At 53.9% G+C, this 27,740-nt stretch overlaps 1 protein-coding gene across 4 annotated transcripts in view; it reads right to left on the bottom strand.

Moving 5' to 3' along the window:
- Nucleotides 1-25,853, bottom strand: part of LTBP2 (latent transforming growth factor beta binding protein 2) — a 100,333-nt gene extending 74,480 nt beyond the window's left edge. For 2 of the 4 annotated variants that reach the window (XM_068542704.1, XM_068542723.1), the window contains exons 1-3: nucleotides 24,995-25,852; nucleotides 18,157-18,227; nucleotides 5,270-5,516 (exon numbers count right to left, since the gene is read on the bottom strand). In XM_068542704.1, the coding sequence (XP_068398805.1) occupies nucleotides 5,270-5,516; nucleotides 18,157-18,227; nucleotides 24,995-25,467 (791 nt within the window). In that variant the 5' untranslated portion in view covers nucleotides 25,468-25,852. Of the gene's footprint in view, nucleotides 1-5,269; nucleotides 5,517-18,156; nucleotides 18,228-24,994 lie in introns of all 4 variants that reach the window. The other 2 variants (XM_068542714.1, XM_068542729.1) reach the window with 2 other exon arrangements.
- Nucleotides 25,854-27,740: the final 1,887 nt, after the last annotated feature.

Raw genomic sequence — 27,740 nt, 5'->3', positions numbered from 1 at the left:
TTGGGTCCCCGACCCCCCAAAAGGTTTCTTGAAGTCCTAACTGCCAACCTATGAATATGAACTTGTTTGGACATAGGGTCTTTGCAGATGTAATTAGTTAGGGTTAGAGGAGATTATACTGGATTAGGGTGGACCCTAAACCCAATGACTGGTGTCCTTATAGAAAGAATACCCCCCCAACACACACACACACACGATATGTGACGACAGAGGCAGAGATTAGGGTGATGCAGCTACAAGCCAAGGGACACCAAGGATTTCAGGGAGCCATCAAATGCTAGGGCAGAGGCATAGGACAGATTCTCCCTCGGAGCTTCCAGAAGGAACAATCTTACCAACACTTTAATTTTGGGCTCTGCCCTCCTGAACTGTGAGAGAATACATTTCTGTTGTTTTAAGCCGTTCTGTTTGTGGTCATTCGTTATGGCAGCCCTAGGAAAGGAACACAGGGCTCCAGGGAGGGGGGACAGCAAGTACAAAGGCCCTGAGGTGGGAGCATCTCTAGCATATCTGAGGAAAAACCAGTTGTCCAGTGTGGCAGAAGCAGAGTGAATGAGGGGAGCGAGTGGTGAGAGCTGATGCTGGAGATGTCAGAAAGGTTTTGGAGGCCAGGTCATTCATATAGGGCCGCCCTTGTGGCAAGCCCTTGATAAGAGGAGCTATTACACTGCAGATGGAGGGTCCCAGCTGGCGTGGGCTGCAGTGTGTGGGTGTGGCTGACCCCCATGATCTTTGTCCCCCGGTATTATGCCTTTGAATATGTATATAAATGGCAAAAGGAAATCAAGGTTGCAGGGTGGAATTACAGTTGCTAATTAGCTGACCTTAAAATAGGGGAGAGTGTCCTGGGTTATCAGGGGGCCCATATAATCATATAGGCCCTTAAAAGTGGAAGAAGGCAAAAGAGTCAGTGAGAGATTCAGCCGAAGAGGGAGGCAGAGGGCAGAGTTAAAACATGAAGAGTTCACCTTCTGTTGCTGGCTTTGAAGAGAGGAAGGTGGCCACAAGCCAAGGTATGTGGGTGGCTTCTAGATGTGATGGCCCTCAAGTGACAGCCAGCAAGGAAGTGAGGCCCTCGGTCCTACAACTGCAAGGAAGTGAATTCTGCCAACAAACAACCTGAATGAGCAAGAAAACAGATTCTCCCTAGAGCCTCCGGGAACTCAGCCCTGCTGATACCTTGACTTTAGCCTGGTGAGCCCCGTGTCAGACGTTTGACCTATAGAACTGTGGGATAATACATGTGCATTGTTTTAAGCAGCTAAATTTGTGGGGTGTGCAGGGAGGAGGAGATCGAGAAGAAGAGGGAGAGACCGACGGGGACAGTAAAAAAAGGCTGACGCCAGCTGCCTTCTCAGGGAACAGCCCGCTAAGAGCCACGATCATGGGGCCCACAGCTTCCCAGACATCTCCCTCCCAGCCCCGCTTGTCCACCGCAACACTGTCCTCCAGGCCCCTTGTTGCCCAAGCGCTGATCAAGCCCGCTGAGGATGTCCCCGGGGCTCCACCTCTAGGTCCTCCTTAGTCCTAGAGTAAACCCAGTGGAGGTCCCTCCCATTCGGAGAATTGTTGTGACACCTCCCTCCCCCCCTCCCCCATAGGGCTGGTGAGATGGTCTTGGTGGAACAGCCAAGCCAGCCAAAAACCACTATTGGTGCTACTGCTGGATCACACCACCCCTGAGACTGGGCCTGGGCTCTAACTTCTCCCCAGAGCAGGTCTGCACACACACACACACACACACACACACACACACACACACACACAGGCAGCCCAGTTTTCTGTCTGCTTTTTGCCACACAAGTCCTCATGGCAAAGAGAACCAGCCTGCTGATGGCTAACACGTATTGAGCACTAACCCACATCAGGCACCCTACTAAGTGTCCTACTCAAATGGTCTCATTTCATCCTCTCTGCAATCCTACCAGGTGGAGACTATTGACTCAGAGATGTTAGGATATTTTGCACATGTTAGGATGTTTTGCCTGATGTCACACAGCTGGTAAATCCAGACTTGGACTCCAGGATTCTCTGAATCCGAAGCCCAGGCTCAGAACCTCACTCCTCCTGGGATGGTCCATGGACCAGCAGCATCGGCATCACCGGAGACCATGCTAGAGACGCTCACCCCAGACCTGCCAAATCAGAAGCCGCCTGTTAACACGTTCCCAGGTGACTCGCAGGCCTGTTTCAGTCTGAGAAGCACGGGTGTAAAGCACTGTTTTCCAAGGCCTACTGGTCCTCGACTGTCGTAACCACCTCCTCCCCCAGTCTCTCCAGGCCCTTCCCCAGCTGCCTCGCTCTTGCTCCACAGGTGGGGTAGGCTGTCTGCCCAGCCTGGGGAAGAAGTCTGAACCCCGGGCTCGGAGGGAGTCTGCAGGCCCCCGCGGCCAGTCCAGGCTGCAGCTGGACAACATCAATCCACGTCTGGCTCTCTGTAGGGCGTGCTGCCTGCTGCCCGAGACTCTCCTGACCCCTCCCTCTCGTCTTCCTTCTGAGACACAAGTCTCTTGGCCTCTGTCTAGTGCTCTCCTGAAGATGGCCTCTGGCCATCACCAGTACCTGCAATGTCTCTCCTCCTTGGACATTTTGCACCGTCCCCGCCCCTGCCAAGAATGCCCTCTGCATTTATGTCACTCCCTTATCTGGACACCAAGGGCCTGTCCAAGTTGCCATCAGGAGAGAGTCCAGCGGCTGCTTGGGAAAGCTGGCCAAGTTCACAGGAAATGTCTGACACCACCAGGCAAGTGGGATTTGGCCTCCCAAAGCAAAACACAGCTGGGCCAACAGTGGGCCGCTTGGACTTTCCCAGATTTCATGGCATTGAGGCGCCAAGTCAGAGAGAGAGAGAGAGACATGGAGAGAGAGAGAGAGAGAGACTGGGCTGGCCTGGAGGCTGCAGCTCATTAAAAACATCACAGTAGCCCCTGGCCAGGGAGCCTGTGAAGCTCAAAAAGGACAGCCCTGCTGTGGGCCGGAGACCTCACCCCAGGCCTTCATCCTCCCCTGCCTCTCGCACACAGCAGACCTTCGCCGGGGGACTGAAGCCTCACAGAGCTGGTCCTCCTTCCCTCCCAGCCTCCTCCCCGCCCAGCATCGAGCCTCGTCCATTTCTTGATTCAACTTGTGTTGACTGAGCACCTACAGGGAACCAGGTGCGGTATTAGGTGCCAGGGACACGTTCATGAAAGAGGAGGACACAGTAGTCCCTGCTCTCAGGGAGCTCCTGGTCCAGTGAGCAAATGCACAGACTGTCCCGAGGCAGAGTGAAAAGCGTGACACTGGGGAAGCATGGAGCCTCCCGTCCTCCCGCACTCGGAGCACCACTGAGGGTGGTGCCCTTGGTTCCAGGGCAGGGTGAGGGTTCGGGGCCAAATGGGCCCTTGGTCAGGTAAGTCTTCCGTTGGGAGCGAGCGACAGAAAGCAATGCAGATTGAGCACTTCCTGCAAGCTGGGACTGCAGGAGGCACTGTGGGGAAATCCAGTGTGAGACGGAGGCGCTGCCTTCCAGGGCGCAGGCCACACTGTCTGATTGCAGACTCAGGGCGCAGACTCACAGCGATGTGTGTGCCACGTGTGCGCTGCAGGGGGTCAGAGCCTGGCGGATATGAGGGAGGGGGTGCTTTTTGGAGGAAGCAGGACTGGGCCTTGAAAAATAGAAGTGGGATAGGCTGGGAAGATGGGGCAGGGGATGTCAAAAGAGTTCTGGCTCAAGGGTACAAGGAACAGAATGACCTGCCAAGCAACCACCCCCAACACTCACTTGTGCACGCACACAGGGGATAAATGCATTATAAAACGAATGAATCCCACAAGCCAAAAAAAGAGCTTGCAGGGGGAAAGCCAGGCTGGAAGGACTCTGCTCCCACCCTGCCCCGGGGCTGGCCCTGGAGCTGCCACCTCTGGGGCTCCTCCAAGTGCCTTCACACCAGGCCCACCCACCTTGGAACCAGAGCCGGGACCAATGAGAACAAGGCTCAGGCCCTGCCCAACTGGTCACAGCCAATTCCAGGCAGTTCACCCTGTCCCCTGCATTGTCCACCTGGCTCTTAGCTCTGCCTCCCCATCTCTGCCCCAGCATCCTAAGGCCTTGGCTAAAGAGTTTGGCTCTTCTGGTTTTAACTTTGGGGCTCCCTAGGCCTTGGCCCAAGTTCATCTTTCTGTTCTTTCTGCTCCTGGCTGCTCTCGGAAACCACCTGCTTGTTTGGGTGGCCAGGGCCCTGGAAACCCCCTTACCAAGACCCTGGTCTGCCCCGGCCCGCATCGCCCCTCCCCCCTTCAGAGTTGCTGGACAACCTTGAGCTCCTTTCCTTTCTCTCCTGAGCTTTCCCCACTGGGGACCTGGCCTCGAGGTCAGCCTCTTCTCCCTGATTCTCCCAGCTTCCTCTGGGAGGGCAAATCCTTTTCTCCCCCCGAGTTCAGCAAGACAAGGTTCAAACATTTCAGAAAGAACTTCCTAAGTAGGAAGTGAATGGAAAAACTAACCTGAAAAACCAAAAGGAAAACACAGCCCCCAGAAATGGACCAGTTTACAAAGTTCAGATTTCCTGTCCTGAGCTAGGAAATGTCTAGCCAGGTTGGCTGGCAAGCAGGCCAGGGAATCCTGCCCATGAACACACCCCTTCCCACTTTTTAATCTTCTCCCTTCCCCTACATGCTCCAGCTGCCCCTCCGAGGAGAGAGGTTAGCACTGGTGGTGACCGAACTGAAGGGGCTTTTTCTGGCAGAGGAGTCCTTCCTGCATCACAGGGACCACAGGCAGAGAAGGGGGAGGCGGAGGAGAAACATTTATAGAGTTCACTATGTGCCAGGCACTGTTCTAAGCATTTTCCTCGTATTAACTAACTTAACCCTTACAATACCATGATTATGATTATCACCATTTTCCCCAACTTACTGATGAGGAATCAGAGAGATAAGTAACTTGCCCAAGGTCACCCACCTAGGAAGTGGCAACACCAGGATTCGAAACAGGAGAGCCTGGTGCCAGGGATGTGCCCTCCTCAGCTCTCTCCCGGGACCTGGAGAGTAAAGATTTCCCCTCCCACCTCCACTGTGCACCCTGCCCGAGCCTGTGTCAACCCCCGTACCTGCTCCCCTGCTCGCCGCCCCTCTGGTGGGGTCAGGGGAAGGGGAGGAGAGCAGGAGGGGGGAAAGGAGGACTCTCTGGCCTTCTCCACCAGGGTCTTCACCAAACAGGCTGCAGGGAGAAGCCCCTCCAGAGAGGCTGCGCCCCCAGATCGGAGGCCCCACTGAGGAGGGCACTCACCTGGCCAGCGGCCGCTGTGGTGCTGGTGGCCGCGCCCTGGCTGTGGTGCTTTCTCTGGCCGCGCTGCTCCTGCGCAGGTTGGGAGACCCCTCGGCTGAGCGTCGGGGTGCCGGCCTGGAGTTCTGGGGGTCGAATTCCTCCTCAGGAATGACCTCTTCACAGCGGGCTCCGCGGAAGCCGGAGCGGCACACGCAGAGCTGGGGCCGGCTGCAGGAGCCCCTGTTCTGGCAGGGCGGCTGGCACACGGCTGGAGAGACAGGGAGAGGGTGAGGGTCGCCTGTCAGCGTTGGACAACCCATCACGGACTGAGTGACCCGTCACACCGGCACCCCCGGCAGAACACCCAACATTGTGCTGTACATATACTTAAGCGCTCCCTTTTTGTTGTCTGTCCAGCTGGGGACCTGGCCTGCTGGTGTGGCTTCCTCTTCTCTCTGCCTTTGTGTGTGCTGCTTCCCCTCCCTGGAGCTGTTTCCCTTTCCTCTCCACTTACCTAAGTCCTACTGTTCCCTCAAGGCCCCCTCGCCATCCCTGATGACCCACCTCCAGCAACTGCTCCCTCCTCTGAACAACTAGGACGAGTGCTCACCTTGCACAGCACTCATGCCCTATAGGCCACCGTCAGTGTGACGGGTTTGTTATGTATGTGTCTCAACTCCCTAACTAATATGGTCAGCACCCTCAAGTGCAGCGACTGTTCCTTACACCTCTTTGCCTCCTTAACTCCTAGCATATGCCTAACAATGACACAATCAATATTATTTTTATTATGGCAGCTACTATCTGTTCAGTGCTACAACATGCGAGGAACTGTGCTCTGCATACACTGTCTCATTTAAGCTTAAAACAATCCTATACAGCAAGTGTGATTATGATTCTTATTTTACAAATAATGACTCTGAAGCTCGGAGTGGTTAAAAGATGTGCCTGAGGTCACCCAGCTAGGCAATGGTGGATCGAGGATCCAATCCAGGTCTGTTTGATGGAAAAGCCCAAGCTCTTTCCACCCCACCACCTCCCAGCAGGGCTGAACCATCTCTAAACCTTGGCCTGGAGCTGATGATGAAGCAAAAGGGATCTGTTGGCTTCAAGTCAGCCTCCGAATGCACCCTTGGCCTGGGAAGCTGCACATCCCAGGTTGGCTCTGGTGGTGGAGACCACAGACCCTCAAACCCATCTCTCTCCAAAGCCCATACAGTCAATCTTAGATTGAGGGAGGATGTTTACCAGCTCCTGCATTCATTCAGTGAACATTAACCGAGCACTCACTAGGTGTGAGGCTTGTGGTAAAGAGGATCCCTCTCTCAAGGAGTGTCCTGTTTCACATGGAAGCCAGGACATAGGTCATGTGATAAGTGTCGGCCAGAGTCTCTAACCCAGGCTGAGGTAAGAAGGGAAAGTCAGGGAAGGCTTCCTGGAGGTGGTGATGCTGACCAGAGACAGCAAGGATGAGTAGATTGGGCATCGTGTCAAACAAGGGCAGCCTGTCTACTCAGGGGAGAGTGGGGAAATCATAGGTCTCGCTGCAGGATTCCAACCATGAGCTAGATCCTGAGGCTAGAGCATTTTCCTCAGTGCTTGGGCATCCCTTGCTGGCAGCCCCAGGCCTCCAGGTAAGCAGACTGTGTGAGAGAATTGTAAACCTGAGCACTTCCCCAAACACAAACTGCCACCTTGGCAGGATTTTGGCCTATCACCTGGCTGCCACTCCACCTGCCCAAGCGGAGTCAGCCCCCATCTGACCACCCGCCAGGACACTGTCACCACCACCACCAGAGACACGGTCTGCTGGGGCCAGACCTGTAGCCAAACCAGGGCCAGCGAACACTGGGGAAGCAGGTTTGCCCAGGACAGGTGTCAGCCCTGGTTTATTTTAGGGAGGGAGTAGAAAGGGAGGGCCTGAGTGGTCTCCCATATGGACCACAGATGCTACATCACTCCCAGCCCCTCAGATCCACACCTCTCTGCCAGCAAAGCCTGGCATGGGCAAGGGGAAGGTCACACAGCCCCTCCCAGTCTCCGTGTCTCTTCTACCTCTGCGTGGGTGGTCCCTGCCCTTAAGACAGCCTTCAAAACCAGTTTAGCTTCTGTCCTTCCCCTCCTGGGCCCCAAGGATGGCCCATCCTTGACTTCAACAGTAAGATCTTTCTCCCTCTAGAAACCCAAGACCCCAAATCCTGCAAGCCGAGCCCATGTCTTCCTGAGACTCGCTTACTTCTGGTTCTGCCTTATTCGCCAATACACCCACAAACATTTAGTGAGCACCCTCTCTCGGTCAGACTGGGTGCCGGACGTACAAAGACAACAAGGCTGGTCCCTGGGTGGAGGAAACTCTGCCAGGTGGGGGGGTTCTCAGAATCATGGAAGCCCCTTGCCCCCAGGCGGTTAGGTCCTCAATGAGGACAAGGGTTGGCAGACTTTGGCTGGTATGATGAATAGCTCACAGAAAGTGGGTGTTTGGGGGGAAACTATAAAATTGGCATTTACATATGCACGTAATATTGTGGTTGATAAAAGTTCTAAAAGGCTTCCAAACCAGTCAGACTTGTTGGCAGAAATAAACCCGTTTGGGAAGATAAGCTTTCTGGACCAATCGTTTATGAAACTGCACAGAGGCCAGGTCTGCTAAGAAAGGGCCTCCAAGTGCTGGGTTTTCAGAGCCAGCTCTCACCAACTTCATTTGTATCCTCCTCTGTGTTGTCTTCATAAGTCTCAGCAGGAAGTGATTTCCTCACTACAGTGTTCAAGCGTTTTGTTCTGAGCCAAGCATCTGCATTATGGGATTGGAGCATAAACTCCTCTCCTCTCTCTCCACTCCCCCAAAAGCCACCCCGCAAATGGCCCCAAATGGTGGCTCCAAGTGCCTATCTATGAAAGGCACCATTCTTAGGACAGTTTTTACTGGTCTGCCATGAAACAAGAAAAATAAAAACAGTTTTCTGTGTTTCTTGTAATGCGATTTTTTCCCCACTTAAAAAGTGTTTTTTATTTTGAGATTATTATTTTATTACTTTTCTGGTGTTAAAATGTTCTTTTAAAATTAAAGGTGATGGCAAATGGTAGTTTGTTTTTCTAACATCCTCACTTAGCAAAAGGAAAAGCTGGCTACTGTACTTTGGTACCTAAGATGTTTGGGGATATTTACTGGTGCGTGAAATCCAAAAGTTTGGAACCCTTTGGGAAGGAGGGGGGGTGATAGTGGTCACGTGCCTTTTGTTAAAGGAAACTGCAGCAAAATATTCCTAAGTCAAATGAGCACAGATTTCAAAACTGAAGTATCAGAAAGGGGATCTGCCATCGCAGATCGCCCCACGGCAGGGGTATTGCATAAAGCAAGGAAGGAAATGCCGAGGCACCCCGGAGAGGCGATTTCATGCAGTGCTGTGGGAATTTTAAGAGAGAAAATTCCCAACCATGGCAGGCTGGGCAGTCTTCATGTTTTGCTCTTGGAGCCTCATTCCTCCCATTTTCCCACAAGGGCAGAGGTCATGCCTTATACTTGAGAAATCAACACAGGATGGGGTGTATGGCTTTAATGAGTCTTCGGTGATTGACGATTGGTGACAGGTTAGCAAGCATGATGCCACGAGGTCCATGTTTAGCCATCGAGGACACACCCAGCCCCTCCCTGTCAGGGGCTGGCATCCTCAGAGCCCGAAGGGATGCTACGCCCAGCCTCCCTGTGCCCGCTCGCCAGCGCCAGCCTTTAGCCATTCATAATTTGGGCTCCACCTGAGCCCTGGCTTCTCCACACTCCCCTGGCACTCTCTTTCTCACTGAGGATTGGACATGTGGAAAGTTTCAGCTTCGGGAGTTCAGCTCTGTGGAGGTAGCAGTATGCCAAAAGAGAGGGGAATAAGAAGAAATCTCCCGAAATTACTTTGAAACAAGAAATAGAAGGCATCGTTCTCCCCAATCCCCCCACTCCTGGCTGTGCCCCTTCTACCTTCACTCTGCTCCAAAACAGTCAAGCAGAGGTTTGCTCAGATTTTCCGAACAAAACCTCTGCCTTTGGGAGGAGACCAAATGCAGAATGGGCAGGCCTGGCGGAGAGTCTGGAAACAGCTCCCACCATGCAGGCTGCTCCTACCATCCACTCAGAGCCCTTGTGACCAGCGACTTGGTAGCAAAAAGAACATGGGGTCGGGAGTCAGAAAGATTTGGTTTGACCCCCTCTCAGCCACATCCCAGCTGCGTGACCTTGGGCGCGTCTCGTCTCACTGAGACACCTCAACCAGTGCCTCAGCTGTCTCATCCATAAAATGGGTCTGACAATTCCTGCCTCAAAGAGTTGTGTGAGTCTCAACAGAGATCATGGAAGTACTTTGTACTCTCTAAAGCTGTGCTGTCCAATGCTGTCTAATGCTGTAGCCATGAGCTATATATGGCTGTTGAAATGGAAATTGATTAAATAAAATTTAAAATTCCGTTCCTCAGTTGCACTAGACACATTTCAAGGGCTCAAGAGCCACATGCGGCTCATGGCTACCATGTTGGATGGCAAGATATAGAACATTTCCACAGAAAGTTTCCACAGAAAGTTGTATAGGACATCAATGCTAAGTTAAAAAACAAAAAAACAAAAAAACCACACACCTAGTGGCAGAAGCAAGAGGGCTTCTGAACTTCTCTGCCATGACGTTTTTCCCAGGAAAAGGCAATGACAAGGCAGGCCCTGGTTAGAGAGACACCCCAAGCACTGTGGTGCAGAGGCAGGGCTGCTCTTCAGGTGTTAAATACAGCCCGGTCCCCTCTCTACCTCCTTCCACCCCAGCCAGGTAGGGCTTTTGTCATCAGCTCTCTCTCCTGGGATCTAGAGATGCCGTCTCCCTCCGTCAATTCCATTAGGTGAGGCACCGACTTTAGGGTGGGCCCCTTAAGCCTGTGCCCTCCTCCGAGGCCTCCAGTACCAGGCCCTCCTGTCTGGGAGATGAACCTACCTTCCAGATTAGACTCTGGGCCCCGCACCCCCATACCTGAGGCTCAGCTGCTCCTCAGATTAAACCTCCGTCTTTCCTAAACTCTGTGTCAGTGGGACACTAAGGACTTCCCCACTGAGTACCTGATCCCTCCCTCAGGATGGGGCCCTGTCCCTTCCACACCCAGAGACCTTTCTAGGCAGGACGGTCACCTACCACCCTCAGTGCTGCCCTTCCCCGGGCCCCCCCTCACCTTAGAACCCTACCTGGAGGCCTCAGTTTGCCCTTGGAATTCACTTAACTGGGGGTCTACCTGTGACCCTGAGCTGTTTCTCCACAGCCTTGACCTTTGGTTTCCACAGAAAGGGGACCCTGATGTCAGAGCTCCCCGAGGCCAGGAAATCCCTCACTGGCCTTCACACACCCTCAGAATCCACCGAGGACTCATCCTCTCCACACCCAAGCTCTGCCCAGGGGCTGTGTCCCCCAAGCCCCGACCTCAGCCCCGAGCCCCCAGGCTGTGGGAGAAGTCAGGTCCTCAAGGATTCGGCCCATTCCCACCACAGCTGTGCTGGGGTCGCAGCTCAGGATGGCTGGAAACAGCACTGGGGCTCAGGGGCCAGCCAAGCGCCCTGCTCCAAAATAGCAGTTGTGTTCACATAAAAGCCTTTAATGAGAGAAAGATGCCGTTCTTGGCCCCTTGCGCACGCTCTGCAGACGCCGTCTGGCAGGCCGAGAGGGCCTCTACCGTTTGGCGGCCGGAGGGGAGGAAGGAGGGTTGTGAGTCAGACCTTGGCCCCAGCCCCTCAGCATGGACCGCCCTGCTAATTGCATTAACAAACACCGAGATGCTGGGCCAGTTGGGGGCCAGGGGCTGGGGATAGAGAGCAGCCCCAATTCCCACCGGCTCCAGCAGGCATGAGGAGGGGACCACTGGGCAGAGCTCGTGGCCCAGGGCAGAGGCCTGGGTTTGCCTCTAGCTCCTGCCCTAGAGCAGACGAGTCACCTGTCCATCCCCATCACAGCCCTGAGGGCTTTGTCTGGGAGGAGGCAGGGATTTAAAGGCCTCAGTGCCAGAGAGGCCGGGGAGATGAGAGAAGATGGGGTCCTGGAGCAGCCCCCATCAGGGACAAGCCCGGGGACCCAGTCTTTTCCAGGGGAGCAGCTCCAGGGCATGGAAGACAGTTCTGTGGCTGGCATGGAGCCATCCAAGCCCTTCTGCAGTCACACCAGCTCCGTGCCCAGGACCCATAAAGGTTGAGAGGGAAGGAATACACCATTCCCATTTACAACTCAATGAAGGCGAGGGCAGAAGTGTGGAGGAGAGAGCAGCCTTATAGTCAAAGAGACCTGCATTTGAATTCCAACCCCACGACCTCAGGCAAGTTCCTTCACCTCTGCGAGTCTCAGCGTCTAGAAAATGGTCCTGCATCCAACAGTTACTATTTGCTTAGGATGGTAAGCAAGACAGACAGTGTCTTTTTCTTCATGGAGCCTCCAACTTAGAGAAATTCATAAAACAAGCAAAAAAACAAGCAGAGGAAGAGAAATTGGGATATGAATGATGGAAGAAACAATTAAGGGGCTGGGATCCAGAATAACAAGGCTGCTGGGGGCAGCTCTAGACAGAGTGGTTAGGGGGAGCTGGAAACGAAGACAGGGAGCAGCCACATAAAGAGACAGGAAAAGCAAACAGAGAGGGCAGCATGTGCAACAGCCCGGGGGCAGCACGTTCCAGGAACCCAGGCTGGATCTGGTGAGCGAGGGGCTGACAGACAAGGCTGGACACACTGCCACAGGAAGGTTTCAGTAGGGATGTGTTATGATCTAATTTACAGAGAAAGAACTGGAGAGTAAGGGGGACAGTGGGAGCAGTCAGCCAGCTGCAGCAGTTACCCAGGAGAGCGTGCTGGTGCCCGGGACTACAGAAGCAGCCGGGGCGGTGGGGGGGGGGGGCCGGAAGCAAACAGACTCTCAAGAGATTTAGGAAGTAAAGCAAACAGGGCTCAGGGATGGACTGGATAGAAGCCTGAGCAAGAGGAGGTGTCCTGAATGGTCTGGCTTAAGCATTCACACAGATGGAGATGCCTTTAACAGGATGGGTAAGACCTGGGCAGGGATATTGGCTCAGAGGGAGGGAAACGATGCGCTCGCTTGGGACAAGTTGGGGTGGGGGTGGCTGGGAGGCATCAAGAGCAGATGTCGAGGAGGCGGCAGGACGAAAGGAGCCTGGAGGTTGGAGGAGAGGTCTGGCTGAAGATGTATATAAATCTGAGTGTCATCAGCCCAGAGACGATGTTTACATCCATGGGAATGCATTAAATCATTCCAGGAGCAGTGCAGTGAGAAAGAAAAGAAGAGGACCCAGAACTCGGTCCCGGGAAACCCAGTGTTTAGTAGGTGGGTAGAGGAGAAGCAGCAGCCAGGGACACAGGAGGGGGCCAGGACAGAGAGTGATGTGATGGCCACTCACAGGGTGAAGGGAGTTGAAGGGTTTAGCGTGGTCCCTGGCACAGAGTGAGCACTGCCACTCTTATTGTTGCGTGTCAATTGTCTGGCACAGTGTCTACTGGTACCCAATAATGGTGGGGGGGCGATTAATGCTGTGCTTGCTTCATATGGCCCCCCTCTTTGCGTGGGGGATTTGGAAGGTCTGGGGAAAGTCCTGAGGCAGCCCAACATCAAGATGTTAGGTAGAAGAGGAGAAGCCAACCAAGGAGGTGAGAAGAGGCAGCTGAGGATGGCAGAAGAAAACCTCCAGGTCACCTGTGAAATCATTCACCCACTCAGTCCTTTAACAAACATGTATCCAATAGGCACTCTGCTGGTATCAACAGGATACAGCCCCTGGCTTCAGGACCCCCTAGATAAAAGCATCTCCTAAATACTCCTTTAAGCAAAAAGCCTTGGGGGCATACACCTGCTTACCAGGAAGATCTAAGGTACCTCTACATGGTCAGGGGAGAGATGGGCCGTGTCTCTTGCTAGGTCTGTACCCTTCATGTTAGTTGGGTCTCCACTGAAGTCATGTGATTATTCCCCTTAACACCTTCCACTTTCCTCTCCACCACTCCCACCAACTACTGAGTTTCATCGGATGGTTCATCCAGAGATGAGCCATATGTAGACTCAAGCCTCTGGTTCCTGGCAGTTCCTAACCAGTCAGCAAAGGACCTGCAAATCCCACCCCTGCCCTGACCCTTTTCCTCAACATTTGTTCAGCACTTACCATTATGAGGTCGATTTCTTTGCATATATCTCCTCTGTAGATTCTTATAACTACTACAGGTGCTATTCTGATCCTCATTTGACATATGGAGAAACTGAGGCTTAGAGCAGTCCAGCAATGTGCCTGAGATCACCATGCTAGTAAGTGATGGAGCAATGGTCTGAACTCAGGGATTCTGTCTCCAAAGTTGGTTGGCTATAGTCTTGCCCTTTGGGATGGGGTCATTTACCGGGCTGGGATGGGTGGGCCAGGGGAACTCCCTCAGGGAAGCCCAGGAGAAGCCCAGATCAGGAGGGATGAGGGTCTTCACAGCACTGAGATGTGGCCCAGAAGGCATGTGGTTCTAACGGCCCCATGCGCACACAGGCTTGGGACTAAAAGGCAAGCACAAGTGCCTAGGCCATTCCAGGGTCTCCTGAGCACCGTGGGGAGTTTTCCAAAAGGGCTGATGAATCCGGGGCTGCAGAAGGGGACTTCTCTGCACAGGCCTGGGAAAGGCCCTGTGTTATTCAGTACATTCTTGTTGAGCCTTTACCTTGTATCCAATGAACACTTGCCACTGTGCTGCATGTTGTGGGCTGTTAGACAGTCCCTGCTCTCAACATCAAGGCCAGACATGTACAGAACACACAGAACATGCCAGGTCTTGAACTAAACACTTGCCCTAAGTTATCTCATTTGTTCCTTAGAATTCTCTGAGGCAGGGACTAATATTAGTCATATTTCACAGGAAAAGAAACTGAGGCACAGGAAGCTTAAGCATCTTGCCCGGGGTCCTGTAGCTAAGTGATGGAGTCGGCATTTAAACCCAGGCAGGTAGCACAGCCTCCCGGATCTAGGCTAAAATAACAACTAAACTTACCATGTTCCAGGCTCTCTACACACACTTGCTCGTTTCCCAGGAGCACGGTGTTAAGCCCTATCCTCTGGAGTGGGCTACCTGGATTCACACCCAGGCTCTACTGATTGCCAGCTGCACGACTTGGACAAATAGTTAACCTCATCTGTAAACGGGGATAAAGATCAAATCTAGTTTACAGGGTTGTTGTGAGGATGAAAAATTAATAATAGAGTTCTGACGCACAGTAAGAGCTACAGTGTGTTATTATTATTAATTCTCAAAAACAGCTCTATAAAGATTGTCATAGCCACTTAATAGGTGAGGCGCTATGGCTGGAAGGGGGCCAGGCACTTGCCTGAGAACACAGAGCTGGGATTCAAATCCATGACTCCTTGAATCTGGCACCAGAATCTAAAGCACATGCTCTTAACTTGGAGCCTTACTGCTGAGGCGGAGGGGAAGATAGTAATCCACCTAGCCCCCTCCTCAATAGCCTTCTCCCCAGAACAGCCCCAGCCCCCGTGCATCGAAGCCGAGATAAAATGAGAAGCCAAAGAATTCTTCAAATCCTCTTCCAGTGTGAGCCTTCAGAAGCCTCCCAAAGGCTGTGTGTGCACTGGGGCGAGCCAGTCTGGGAAGACTGGACAGTCTTCCAAAAGCCCTAACTGTAAACAGGACCCAAGCACCCCACACCCTGCAGTGCTTCCCCTCAGCTGAGCGGGCTGGCAGGCCCCAGTCAGCTGCCTCCACAAATACATAAACACATAAATTGTGTGCCAGAGCTGGGAAAGCCACAGAAGGAAAGGCAGATACCAAGACCAGAGGAGGAGATGGGGGCGCAGCTCCAGACCCCTCCAGGGTGCAGAGAGCAGCTGGGCTTCTAGCGGTGGACACCTGCAGACACAGTGGGTCCCCAAGGTCCAGTGACTGGACAGGGATGAAAAAAGGGGCCTGCCAAGGAGATGGCTGGTATGTTACAGCAACCTAGGAGTCTGTGAGAGGGGCAAGTGGGAGTCGGGAGTGGTCCAGGGGACAAAGACCATCACTCGCTATGCATGGGCAGTGGGTTGGACCCACAGATATCTGGGAGAGACCAGGGGATGGATTGAGTCCCCACACTTTTCTGGGACTAGACTTTATTCTTGGCAGTTGGGGGGATGTTACACACCCCTCCCTCTCACTACCCACCTGCGGCCAGGCCAGGAGAGGCACCCCACATGTGGGAAACCACTAGGCCAGAGTCATGAGCATGCCCCGGCGTTGGCAGCCTCTTCTCCAGCCAGGAGGGCAGCTGTGGGGAGGGGATAGGGAGACACAAACCACGGGGGAAGCAGGAGAGCCAGCTGACAGGGCGTGGAACCGAGAGCCCCATATTTGACAGAGCTCCGGACCTAGCCATCCAGGGCCAACACCCCACTGCCCACGTGGTTCTCATCAGGCTCATTAGCAGCAAAATAGCAACAAGCAAACAGCGCTGGGCCCAGCTAATTAGCACACAGACCTTCAGTGGGCAAGCCAACTTCGTGTGGGAAAGGCTAACGCCCACTGGCAATTCCTCCAGGAGCGCTGCCAGCCTGTGTGCCAGGGTCACAGGTATGACCAGGGGAGCAGTGGAGGGCCGGGGAGAGAAACAATGGGGCTGAGGCCCCCCGGGGTGGAGTGGCTACTGACAGCCGGCGGGAGCAGCACCCCCTGCTCAGGGCACGAGGGTGCACACGCACGGCAACTCTGACAATCTGCAGACTCACCCAACCTCGAGTTTCCAGTGTTGAAACTCCAGATTGGCATAGAATGATGCTGGAAAGTCATGAGAAAGTTAGGAAACTAAGAACCTTCAGGGCTGAAGGGCCAGAGCAAGGCCCATGCCCAGACCCCTTGGGCAGCTGTGGAGAAGCCCACCCACTCTGAAGCCACCCTCCCCAACTTCAGCTCAAACCTCAGCAACACTCTCTGCTAAGCTCAATAGAACTTATGGGCCCTCCTCTTCATCTCCAGCCCCAAATCCCACCCCAGGCCTCAGCTCCAGGACTCGGAGTAGTACTGTCTCCTCGGGCATGTTTCCTAACCAAACTGAGCCTCAGTTTCCTCGACTATAGGTAGGATAGATGATCAGTAAATACTCATGTTATAGGATTGGGAGACTTAACTAAGATGATGTATGTGAAGAGCTTAGCACAGTGTGGGGCATATAGTAAATCCTCGGCTGTTAGCTAGTAGTAGTAGTAGTCGTTGTTATAGTAGTAATGGTGGTAGCAGTAGTAATGGTGGTAGTAGTGGTAGCAGCAGCAGCAGCAGCTGTAGTAGTAATGATGGTAGTAGAGGTAGTAGTAGTAGTAGTGGTAGTGGTGATGGTGGTAGTAGTAGTAATGGTGGTAGTAGTGGTAGTAGTAATGGTGGTAGTAGTGGTAGTAGCAGCAGCAGCAGCTGTAGTAGTAGTGATGGTAGTAGAGGTAGTAGTAGTAGTAGCAGTAGTGGTAGTGGTGACGGTGGTAGTAGTAGTAGTAATGGTGATAGTAGTGGTAGCAGCAGCAGCAGCTGTAGTCATAGTGATGGTAGTAGAGGTAGTAGTAGTGGTAGTGGTGATGGTGGTAGTAGTAGTAGTAATAATGGTGGTAGTAGTAGTAATGGTGGTAGTGGTGGTAGTAGCAGCAGCAGCAGCTGTAGTAGTAGTAGTAGTAGTGGTAGTGGTGATGGTGGTAGTAGTAGTAGTAATAATGGGGGTGGTAGTAGTAATGGTGGTAGTAGTGGTAGCAGCAGCAGCAGCAGCTGTAGTCATAGTGATGGTAGTAGAGGTAGTAGTAGTAGTAGTAATGGTAGAGGTGATGGTGGTAGTAGTAATAGGAGGTAGAGGAGGAGTAACAAAGGAAACAGTAGTACACGGCCATCCCCAGTTCATAGATGCAGAAAGTGAGGCCCAGAAAGATGAGGTAAGATATCTGGCAGCAGAGTGTGGAGATTAAGAAGAGGGACCCTAGAGTCAGGTTACCTGAGTTCAAATCCTGCCATTTCCAGGCCATGTGACCTTGAGCACGTGACTTGTCTGTGCCCCAGTTTCCTCACCTGCCAAAAGGTGAGTGGCTCTCGCCGCCCCACAGGACGTGTGAAGTGAGTCTTGCACAGAGCGAGTGCTGTGTAGCTACTGGCTCTCGTGTTGCTGTCACCTCTTCCGAGGGCGCCACCAGTGGAGGCTAGGGCACAGAGCCCGGCTCTTCCTACCTCACTCCTTGGTCTCCACATAACTAAGATGACCACCCTCTTTTTTCTCATCTGGGCCAGCCTGCCAGGCTCTGGAGTGGTCCAAAGGAAGACTGCTCCAGATGCAGGATCAAAGCCTCATCTGACCGTCCTGGTAGGATGCCCGCCAGGGGCCAGGGGCCAGAGCAGAGGTGGATTCCCCTAGCACAGCGCTGGGAGTGGTCCCCCCAGGAATGTGCGATGCAGAGGCTCTGGGGCCAGGTGCATTCCGCAGACCACAGGGGTATGTGAGCACCACAGGGCAAGTTGGGGAGGAGCCCCAACACAGTGGAGAAGCAGGTGGGGAATATAGGAAGCTTTACAAACAAGAGCGGGGATTTTATTTGAAAAGTCATCTTCAGTTGGAGCCTTTTTTTTTTTCGCCATGCCACACAGCTTGTGGGATCTTAGTTCCCCAACCAGGGATTGAACCCAGGCCCTTGGCAATGAAAGCGCCAGTCCTAACCACCAGACCACCAGGGAATGCCCTGGAGGCATTTTTCAATCTCCTCTCTTCCACTGCCTCCCGCCTGGAGAGGGGCTACCTGCTCAGGAGGCAGATTGGGGAAGACACTTGTGCTCCCCGCACAGGTTCTGGAGTCCCCATGCCCCGCCCAGCTCAAGGAAGAGAGAGGGAGAGGGTGGATGCGGTGGAGGCACTCACGTTTGATACAGTGGTTGGTACTGTTTGCCGTTGTCCATCCTGGGCAGCACTGTCCCCCGCAGACATTCCTCCTGCGGGGTCACCAAAACGGGGTCAGCATAGTGTGCTCAGAGCGGGACTATTCACAGAGCCCTTCTGATGGTCCCACCCTCTACAGGCAGGGCCTGGGGGAACTCTGCTAGGCCGGGCACTGTCCCCCTTCTCTAGGGAGGCCGCATGGCCCATGGGTGGGCGCTTTGGGATCCTTCACATCTAAGATTGAATCCTGACTCTGCCATTCTCCGCATGAGCTTGGGAAGCCTCATTCTTTTCATGTGTACAATGGAGATAATAATACCTGCTTAATGTTGTTGTGAGGATTAAATGAGATAGGATGTATAGCCCCTGACACACTGGCACAGGGACCATGAAGATGATCAAAAAGCAAGTTCGGAGTGGCTCAGTCACTTGCTAAGACTAAACAATAAGTAAATGCCAGAGCCAGATTCAAACCTCAGCTGACCCAACTCTAAGTCACGCTCCAACTCCACATGGCCTCTCACCAAAAAATTATCACCATGGCCCTTGCCAACAAATTCTGATAATCCAAGGGAAGCTGGAAAACACACACAAAACAGCCTTAAGGACATACATATGCATCACCTGCCAACAAATGCACACTGGGAGGAGCCTTAGCCCTCTGGCAGGCTGGTGCCCGGTCCGACGGAGCGCTGGGTGGGACAGAAGGAGCTGGAGCTCCAGAATTTCTCTTTAAGAGGAGCTGAGGAAGTGGCAAGCTGGGAGGAAGATGGGGCTGGGGACTCGGGGTAAGCTGCTCTGCATGGGGAGCACATTTTTTACTTGGGCAGGCTGATGGAACTTACTTGGTGGGAGATAGTCCTTCCCCCAGCTACTCCTTGGTGCTGGCACTGAGACACCTACAGGAGACACTGACCAGCAGTTGCCACCGGGGCCACTCACCCAACTCACCCAAACTCTGCCCTCAGGTGTTGAGTGAGGCCCCTGCAGCACCAGTATCCTTCACCACCCTGACTGTCAGTCTAAAGACCCAAATGCCTGGACAGAGGTGACTTCCCGAGAAGGGCTCTATTTGGAGAAGACCTCTGGGGCCCTGACTCCTCAGCTCAGGCTGGGCCTGGCTCTGCTTCACAGACCCCATCATTACCATCAGAAATTGTCTACTGAGCACTCGCTGAAACTCAGGGTGAGCAGGGCAGCAGAGGCACGGATCCCAAGGGTGGGGTGAAGGACAGACCGGGGGCCATTCCTGTGACCTTTGTGGCCGGCATGGTGGGCATCTGGTCCCACTTAGGAGTTTGTTTGACATTTGTGTGGCCCCCAAAGCTTGTGTGGTTTTTGAAACCTTACGAAACATTCAAAATAAATTCCTTCAGCTTGAAAAAGCTGAGGCCCATTCCTGGCCCTTTGGCCCAAAGCTGTGGGGAGCTGCCTCCCAGGGAGGCCCCAGAATGTCCTCCCAGCCAAGGGCTGTGCCATTTCAGCCACCTAGAAGCCTCTCTGGACTGCTGCATTCATCGGTTTCCTGGTTCCCCGAAGGCCTCTTCCCCATCAGGGCCCAAGTCACTGGGTTCTGGGGAAGGGGCTGGTCCTCACAGCCAGGGCTTCTGAGTGTGTGCTCTGGCGGGAGTGGGGACTACCCACCCATTGGCGAGTCATTACCCCTCTGGTGGTGACAAGGCCTCTTAGATGCCTGAGAGGTCTTTGAGAGGGAAGCAGACAGCATGCCCTGGGAGTTTTCTAAAAACTAGGGTCTGTGGGAGTCCAGAGAGCACGGACTGAGGGGCCCACCTGGCTGAGAGGTCATGGCGTGGATCCCAGCTCAAGGAGGCCCACTGAGCCTGCTGGTACCCTAGATGCCTTCAGAATGGCTACGGAGCTGACTGTAGGAAGGCAGCAGCTCGGCCTGCCCTGCCCGACCACGGTAGAGCCCTCAAGGCCGTCAGGGCCCCGGTGAGAACTGGTCAGAATCAAAGCTGCCAAGCAGGGGGGCAGGGCTAGGCTAAGCGGGCACTCGAGAGGGATACAGAAGCCCAGCCGGAGTCTTGGGTACAGGCTCAGGGAGGTGCCTGATGGGAGATGACCACTCTGTGGGCTCTGGCTAGTTGGAGAGAGCAAATGAGCCTGACTAGCTGGGGCCAACGACTCAGTGGCTCTGACTCTCTGGAAGATGCCAGTCAGAGATTATATAAGCCCAGCCTTCCAGGCCACACCACTCAGCAAACATTAGCCCAGGATCCAGCATCATTGCCCAACCCCTCTGGCTAACAGCCTAGGACAGCTGCTGTTCCACCTGGAACAAATCTGGTCATACTGATCCTTTGTTACAGATGCCTCAAGGCTCTCCACTGGCCTCTACAAAGCCAACCGGACCCCTCCTGCCTGTGGAGTCTAATTGCCCCCCTTCCCCCCTTATCTCCATGGCCACCTACAACCAAAACTATGATCCTCCAAGTATACGAAGTTTGTTGTCCCCCAGCTGCACTGTATGTGGGCACATTTTGATGCCTTTGCTTAAGCTGCTCTCTCTGCCTAGACTGCCTTCCCTCTCTTCTTTGCCGACTGAAATCCGTGGCACGCTCCAAGACTTCCAGATCAAATGTCACCTCCTTTGTGTAAAACCTCCCCTGACATCTACCCAGCCTTCCCCATTCTCCAGCCGCCACACCATTTAGCACTGATTATCTCAGGCTGTTGGTGTATGTCTCCGTCTTGAGTACCTTGAGGGTTCTTTCTTATTCCTCTTTGTGCCCCTAGAGTCTAACATAGTGCCTGACATGTGGTGTACTTTTAATACCTCTTTGTTTCACTTAATCCAATGTTTCCCAACACACTTCTGGTAGGAAAGGGAGTTTGACGGTTCCATATTTGACGTTTCCATAATCACAACATGCAACAATGCTGAATCACACAGCGAGAAAGTGATTCCCTTATTTTTTTATTTTATTTTATTTTTTTTAGTGATTCCCTTTTTAGTGATCGTTCTAGTCTGATTAGATCAGTGGGAAAAAATCCCTGTCGGAGGTTGGGTCTTCATGCCTGGTTCTCTCTCCAGCACTTGCCAATTGCCCTTTCCAATAGGGAGAACTACAGGGCTGAACTTCCTATGATAATGGTATTTGACTAGACTTTGAGAACATTTTGTTTTCATTTCAGTTTCCCTACAGTTTTCTCTTTATAACAAGTGGTACTATTTTCAGCTTATGATAGTGATATAAAGTGTCCTTGAAAATGGATTTATTTATGTAGAAAAATGCCAAGCACTGTTTGTAATACCAAAATATGTAACTCATCTAAGTGTCCAAAAACAGAAGGATGGATAAATAAACTGTGGTATATTCAGACAATGGCATAATAACCAACAATTAAAATGAATAAACTTGGGCTTCCCTGGTGGCGCAGTGGTTGAGAATCTGCCTGCCAATGCAGGGGACACAGGTTCGAGCCCTGGTCTGGGAAGATCCCACATGCCACGGAGCAACTGGGCCCGTGAGCCACAACTACTGAGCCTGCGCGTCTGAAGCTTGTGCTCCTCAATAAGAGAGGCCGCGATAGTGAGAAGCCCACGCACCCCGATGAAGAGTGGCCCCTGCTTGCCGCAACTAAAGAAAGCCCTCGCACAGAAACGAAGACCCAACACAGACAAAAATAAATAAATGAATAAATATTTAAAAAAAAAAAAAGAATAAACTTGGGCTGATTATATTAATGTAGTTAAATTTCAAACATCTAATGAGGATTGGAGAAAGCAAATTGTAGAGGGATAATGCAGCATAGTACCACTTATCTAAGTTTAAAATATGCAAAACAATATTGTGTATGTTATGGATGCATGCATCTGTAGTAATGGTATAAACACATAGATTGGAATCATGGGTAAATTCAAGGTAGTGGTTAACTCTGGGGAGAGAGAGAGACAAATTTATAGAAGATATTTTGACTAAAAAAATCAGAAGCAAAATAGGCCCAAATATTAAGGTTTGAAAAAGCTGGATTGTTAGTTGTATTATTTCCAATACTTTTGTAGGTTTGTGTAAAACTTCATAATATAAAATACTTAAAAATAAATAAAACACAAAATCCTGTTATTTTAATAGTTTATAAATTTAAGAAAATAATAGAACAAGGAGGAAAAGATAGAGGAAAATATTATGAAGGTGGTATGCTGTGAGGCTAAGCTTAAGAAACACTGAATGCTGGGAAACAATGGCTTAAAAAGCTTCCTGTGGACTGTGAATTTCAATAGTGCAAGAATTGTTTCTGCTCTGGTTACACTGTGTCCCAGACACCTAGCACTGTGCCTGGCGCACACTTAAAATCTTCATTGTGTGCAATAAAACCCCACTACATTGCAAGTTCCACGGAGACAGAGGCTGTCTTGGCCACTGCTGTATCCCCATGGTCCAGCAAAGTGCCGGGCATATAGGAGACCTTCCAAACGTTTGTTGAATGAAGAATCCCCAGTAGTGGTGATGCAATTCCAAGCTTTACCAGCAGGTGGCACTTAGTCCTTGGCCCTGAGCAATTCACAAGGCAACTGCCAGAGAGGCCAGCCTGGCCAGAAGCCATGAGCTAGAATGGACTTGGGGAGAGGAAGCCAATGGACAAGACTGCCACTCAGCCCCTCCCCAGATGACTTGGAGTGGCTAGCTGGAGTGCCAGAGGAACCCACCCTTTATCAAAGCTGCAGAAAATAATCTGGGGGAGGAGCCAAACCCAGCATGTGATGTGATGTGTGCACCTGTATATGGCAAGTGCTTGTGGGTGGCACCCAGCCCAGGTCCTTACACACCTGTGTACATCTACCAGCCTTATCATGGTGACAATCTGCTTTGCTCATCACCACCTCATTTCACAACTGCGAATAGTGCACCCTCTCACCCCCACTCCACTATCCCATCTCCCCCCAACTCCCACCGGAATGCTGACGGTATAAGCTCCTCCATGATCTGGTTCAACCTATGCCTCCAGCCTCAGCCCTGTGGCTCCCCTACACCAGGGTGCAGTCCTGCCCCTAAGCCAGTGCCAACAGTGAAAAGCCCTTGTCTTTGGGCAGTGCTACACCTCGGCACCCCACTCCTGCCACCTCCCCTCTGCTTCCCCACACGCCGCCCCTCGAACCCCAGGGGCTCCTGCTCACAGGGCCTCCTTCTCCTCCGGGCTCCTCAGCCACAAACGTCCATTCCTTTATGCTTAACATGAAGCTTCTGGTACTAGAAAGCATGTTCACCAGTGCGTATCTGTTCATTTCTCCAATTCGATTTGAAGTAATTGAGTTGCCCTCCTGGCAGGAACAATGCCTTTGTCTCGGGGCCCCATCCCCTATCCCAGGCCCTGCACACTTGCTCTTAAGAAGTATGTATTCACTTGCACAGGCCATTAACACCAGCTGATCCTCTGTGTAAGCGACTTGGCAGTGCTCGGGTCTACTCTGTCTGCCGTAAGCTAGGCCTTCCAAGGGCCGCGGGGAATTCATTCACTCACTCAACAGATACTTAACAAGCAGCAACTATATACGAGCACTGTTCTAGGCACTGGTGACACAGCAATGTACAAAACAAAGCCTCTCTTTTCATAGAGCTTACATTAGCGTGGGCTGGGAGACCAGACCATAAACACAGAAACAGAAACATAGTATGTCCAATGGGAATAAGAGCTATGAAGAAACGTAGAGCAGGGTGAAGGAAGAGAGAGGGTGGGGCAGGAGTAGTCAAGAAGGTCTCTCTAAGCAGAGAAACACAGGAGAAGAGTGCTGCAGCCTAGGAAAATAGCGAGTGGAGAGGCAGTAAGAACATCCTCAGGAGTAGAACAGGGGTTGCAGTGTCCTTCGCGCTATGAGCCAGGGGACTGAACCCACCTGGCAAATCGGGCCCAAGCCAAGAAGGGCTGCCAGGTTCCTTCCCAGCCTCCCCGATGGTGTCCCCACGCAGCCCCGCACTGCCCGGGCCTCCAGTGCCCTCCATTCTGGAGACACCTGTCATACTCGGGCAAGACTGAGCCTCCCGCAGCCATGACGATCTTCAGCAGGGCTGGGGGTTACTGGGGAGCCTCTCCCACGCTGCGAGGGAGCCCCCGGCAAGCAGCTGGTAGTCTCAGGGTAGGGGGGAGACTTAGCCCTGCAAAGTGCGCGAGTCGCGCTGACACCTAGCTGCACAAGGGCCCACACAGACCCACTCCCCCACGGACCCACAGGGCCGCAGCCACATCGCGAGCAGGCTTCCTGCCCAAAGTGCCCCCGACCCCACGCCCACTTCCACGTCCAGCCATCCGCGGGCCCAGGCCGACCTCTGCCGCAACCCACAGACCCGTGCCCCCGCGCAGGCTTCGCTGCCAGCCTCCGTCCTGGAGATGCATCTGCCCTCGCGCTCTGGCGCTCGCGGCATCCTCCACCTACCCGCGCTCTCAGCCCGCTCAGCTTCCCCTGGGCCTCAAGCGCGTGGAACGCCCACCCCGCTGCCCTCTCCCCGATCCCTTTCAGATCCCCGCACCGCTACGGGCGTCAGCAGGCGCCGGTTGGAGGCGGGAGGGAGGAGGGCGGGCGAATGCACTGGCGCCTTGCGAAAGGATTAACGTCGGGTCTGGGCGAGCTGGTACGAAAGGGTGTGGGTGGTGTTTCTCTTTCCTCCAAACTCTTTGCGAGTGGGTCAGATGGAGCCCCAGCTCCGGGACCTCGGTCTGTTTCCCCGCAGTACTGGGGACAGAGGGATGAAAGGCGGAGCCCGGCGCCCTCTCCTCTAGCCTGCACATCCCTCTACGAACGAGCGTACGGGAGACCGGCCCTCGCTCCCCCAGCCCCCATGCTTCCCTCTCCAGTGCTCACCCCGTTAGCCGCCCTCGTGCAGCCCGCGGTCGCTGCGCGCTCCCGAGGCGCGGGAGGGCCGGGGGGGCCCGGGCCCGGGGTGCGGACTGCTGCTGGCGCAGGGGCCGGCTTCTCCAGGTCTGCGCAGGTGGCTGGACTCGCCGCGGCTGCTGCGCGCGGGGCGGCCTCCTGGCCTCTGCCTCGGCGGGCCTGCTGGGGCTCCCCCAGCCAGGTTGGGTCCGCTCCGCGGGCGGCAAACCCGGAACGGGCACGTTCTGCTCCCGGAACAGACTGTACACCTTGGCTGTAGCCGCTGCGGGGTGGCTGCCCCCGGGGCGCCGCAGCCGACTCGCGTCCCTTCCAGCGGGCTCGTATCTTCCCACCGGGTCCCTCTGAGCATGACCCATGCCCACGAAGAGAGCCAGGGTGAGCGGCAAGAAGCTCCTCCAGGGGTTCCGACGCCTGGGGCAGCGGGTGGTGGTTGGGGGCCTCATGGCGCCGGGGCGCCCGGAAAGCGGCGCGCGCGGTAACTGCCCCGGGGCTCGCAGTCTGTGCGCCCGGCCGCCCTCTGGCTGCGCTCCGGTCCCCTCCCGGTGGCCCGCCTCTCCCCGTCTAGGGGGCCCCGAATCAGACTGCGGGCCAGGCTCTCCGTGGAGCGAGGGCCAGGCTGCGGGGGCGGCCCGGGGCTGCGCGCAATGAGCCCGGCGGCCGCGCTCCGTCTCTAGCTGGGTGGGCACCGCTGTCGCACCTCCGCGCCTTCTCCCCGTCACTGTAGCCTCCTGAATGGGGACCGGAGGCTTTTATTTTTGGAAACCTCCCCCTGATTTTTCGTCTCTTTTATCCACACCGTGCCCCCTCCTCGGAGGGACAGCTCAGCCCCCTCATTACGGGAGAGGGAGAGAGGAATTCCAGCAACACCCACTTTGGCACTGGGAAGCGAGCGGGCGGCGAGCGGTGTTAACCCGTGAGGAGCTGGGGGCGACGCAGGGCCGGCCCGAGGGCTAGTAGGCGAGATGACGCCTGCCGGGACAGGGGCACCCAAGGCACCCTTCTCTTGTCCTGGGCAAGCTGAACTGCTGACCTGTCCAGAGTTTATCGCCCGCCCCTAACCTCAGGGACAAACTCCCTGTTCGATGACCAAGGCTGCAGCCTCGAAAGTCTGAAGGAGGTCAGGAGAGGTACCAAGAACGGCATACAGAGGCAGGACCCAAAGGCCGGGCCCCGGACCCTTCGCTTCCCGCCCGAGCCACTGGGGGCGTCGGCCGGGGGTGCGGCTAGAGCTGTGGCAGCACGGGGCAGCTCGCCTGCCTCCGCCGCCGTGGGACGCGGGAGCGCTGGAAGGTCCCCTGGGGGCGCGCGCCCTCTAGTGGACTAGGCCGCGTCCTTGGCTATCCTGCGGCCGGCAGAGACCTTAGCTCCTTGATCTTAATCCCCTTCCTGCTGCGTCAGGATCGAGCCTAGGCCTGAGGCGTTGATGGCGGCGGATCCTACAAGAGGTGTCTTCTCTTCCACAGGGGAATAAACATGGAGGATCTGGAATAAGGTCACTCAATAAGGTCACTCAAGGAGACAGCGTGTGTCCAAGAAGTGAATGAAATCCAGTCCTCCAGCCTGCGGCTCAGATCCATTCCCTAGACTCCCATCCAGCCCCTCACTCCCTCGGGATTCGATGAGCTTCTGACTGATGCAGTGAGTGTGCTCACATCTTCTTGTGTTGGCAGGGAGAGGGCAGGGGTGCTGGAATGCCAACGGCCACCCATCTTAGTACCCCCAACAGTCAGCTCGTCACTCACACCATGGTCCCCTGCCCTAAAGTCTAAAGGCCTGGCAACCATGGCTGCCTCCCCCAAGCAACCCACCTGCCCCCTGCATTTCTGCAGCCTGCTGCCTCCTAGAGAGGCAGAGGGACCCAGCAGGCAGGAAGGCACCAGTTTATCAGGACCCACACCACACAAAGGACAGACCCAGTCTACTGTTGAAAAACAGCCTCAACTCCTGACCTTGGCCTCCAAAGCCCTGCAGGACTGGCCCCCTCTCTGCTCTATCTCACCTCTTGCTGGGGCACTCACCACACTGCAGCTGCATTGGCCTCCTCTCTACTCCTTGAACAGGCTAAGTTAATGCCCACTTCCCTCTCCCTGAAACTCATCTCCAGGATGTTTACAGGACACGATCATCACTTAACCTCTCAGCTCAAACATCACCCCCCGGAGAGGCCATCCCTGACCCCCCAACCTAGCGCAGCCTTCCCACTCCCAAGTCATCACTTTCTAATACATCACCCTGTTTCACCTTCATTGCTCTAGAGTAGTTGAAATTGTTTGTTTACCTGTATAACTGATTTATTGAATGGGCTGAACCTGAAGAGGGACAATCAGGAAACAGCTCTATTTTTCTCCCCTCACTGCCTTCAACCATATTATGGTGAATTTCTCTTCTCCACCCTTAATGGCATCTCAAGCAGAGTCCTTGGCTTGCCCATCGCCGTTAGTCACAAGAACAGTTTCATTTCTATAATTAAGACCAATTTCCAGGCACTAAAAAGTCTGGTTCTGTCCAAATCAAAACCTCATCCAATTTAATCAATCTCGTATCCAATTTAATACCCCTCCTCTCCCTCCACAGGCCTGTCCCCTGGCTCAAGATCATGTACTAGGGAGACTGGGGTGTGGTCTGATTTTCTGACCTTGCTTTTCTGCTGTGGCTCCTCCACATCAGGGTTGGGGGAGAGGTGTTGGGGGAAAATGGTAAAGTCCTGTGTGACAGG

The sequence above is a fragment of the Eschrichtius robustus genome, chromosome 1 (genome assembly GCF_028021215.1).
Source record: "Eschrichtius robustus isolate mEscRob2 chromosome 1, mEscRob2.pri, whole genome shotgun sequence".
Taxonomy (NCBI): domain Eukaryota; kingdom Metazoa; phylum Chordata; class Mammalia; order Artiodactyla; family Eschrichtiidae; genus Eschrichtius; species Eschrichtius robustus.
Note: the sequence above shows the minus strand (reverse complement) of the source record. Positions and strands in the feature narration are given on the sequence as shown.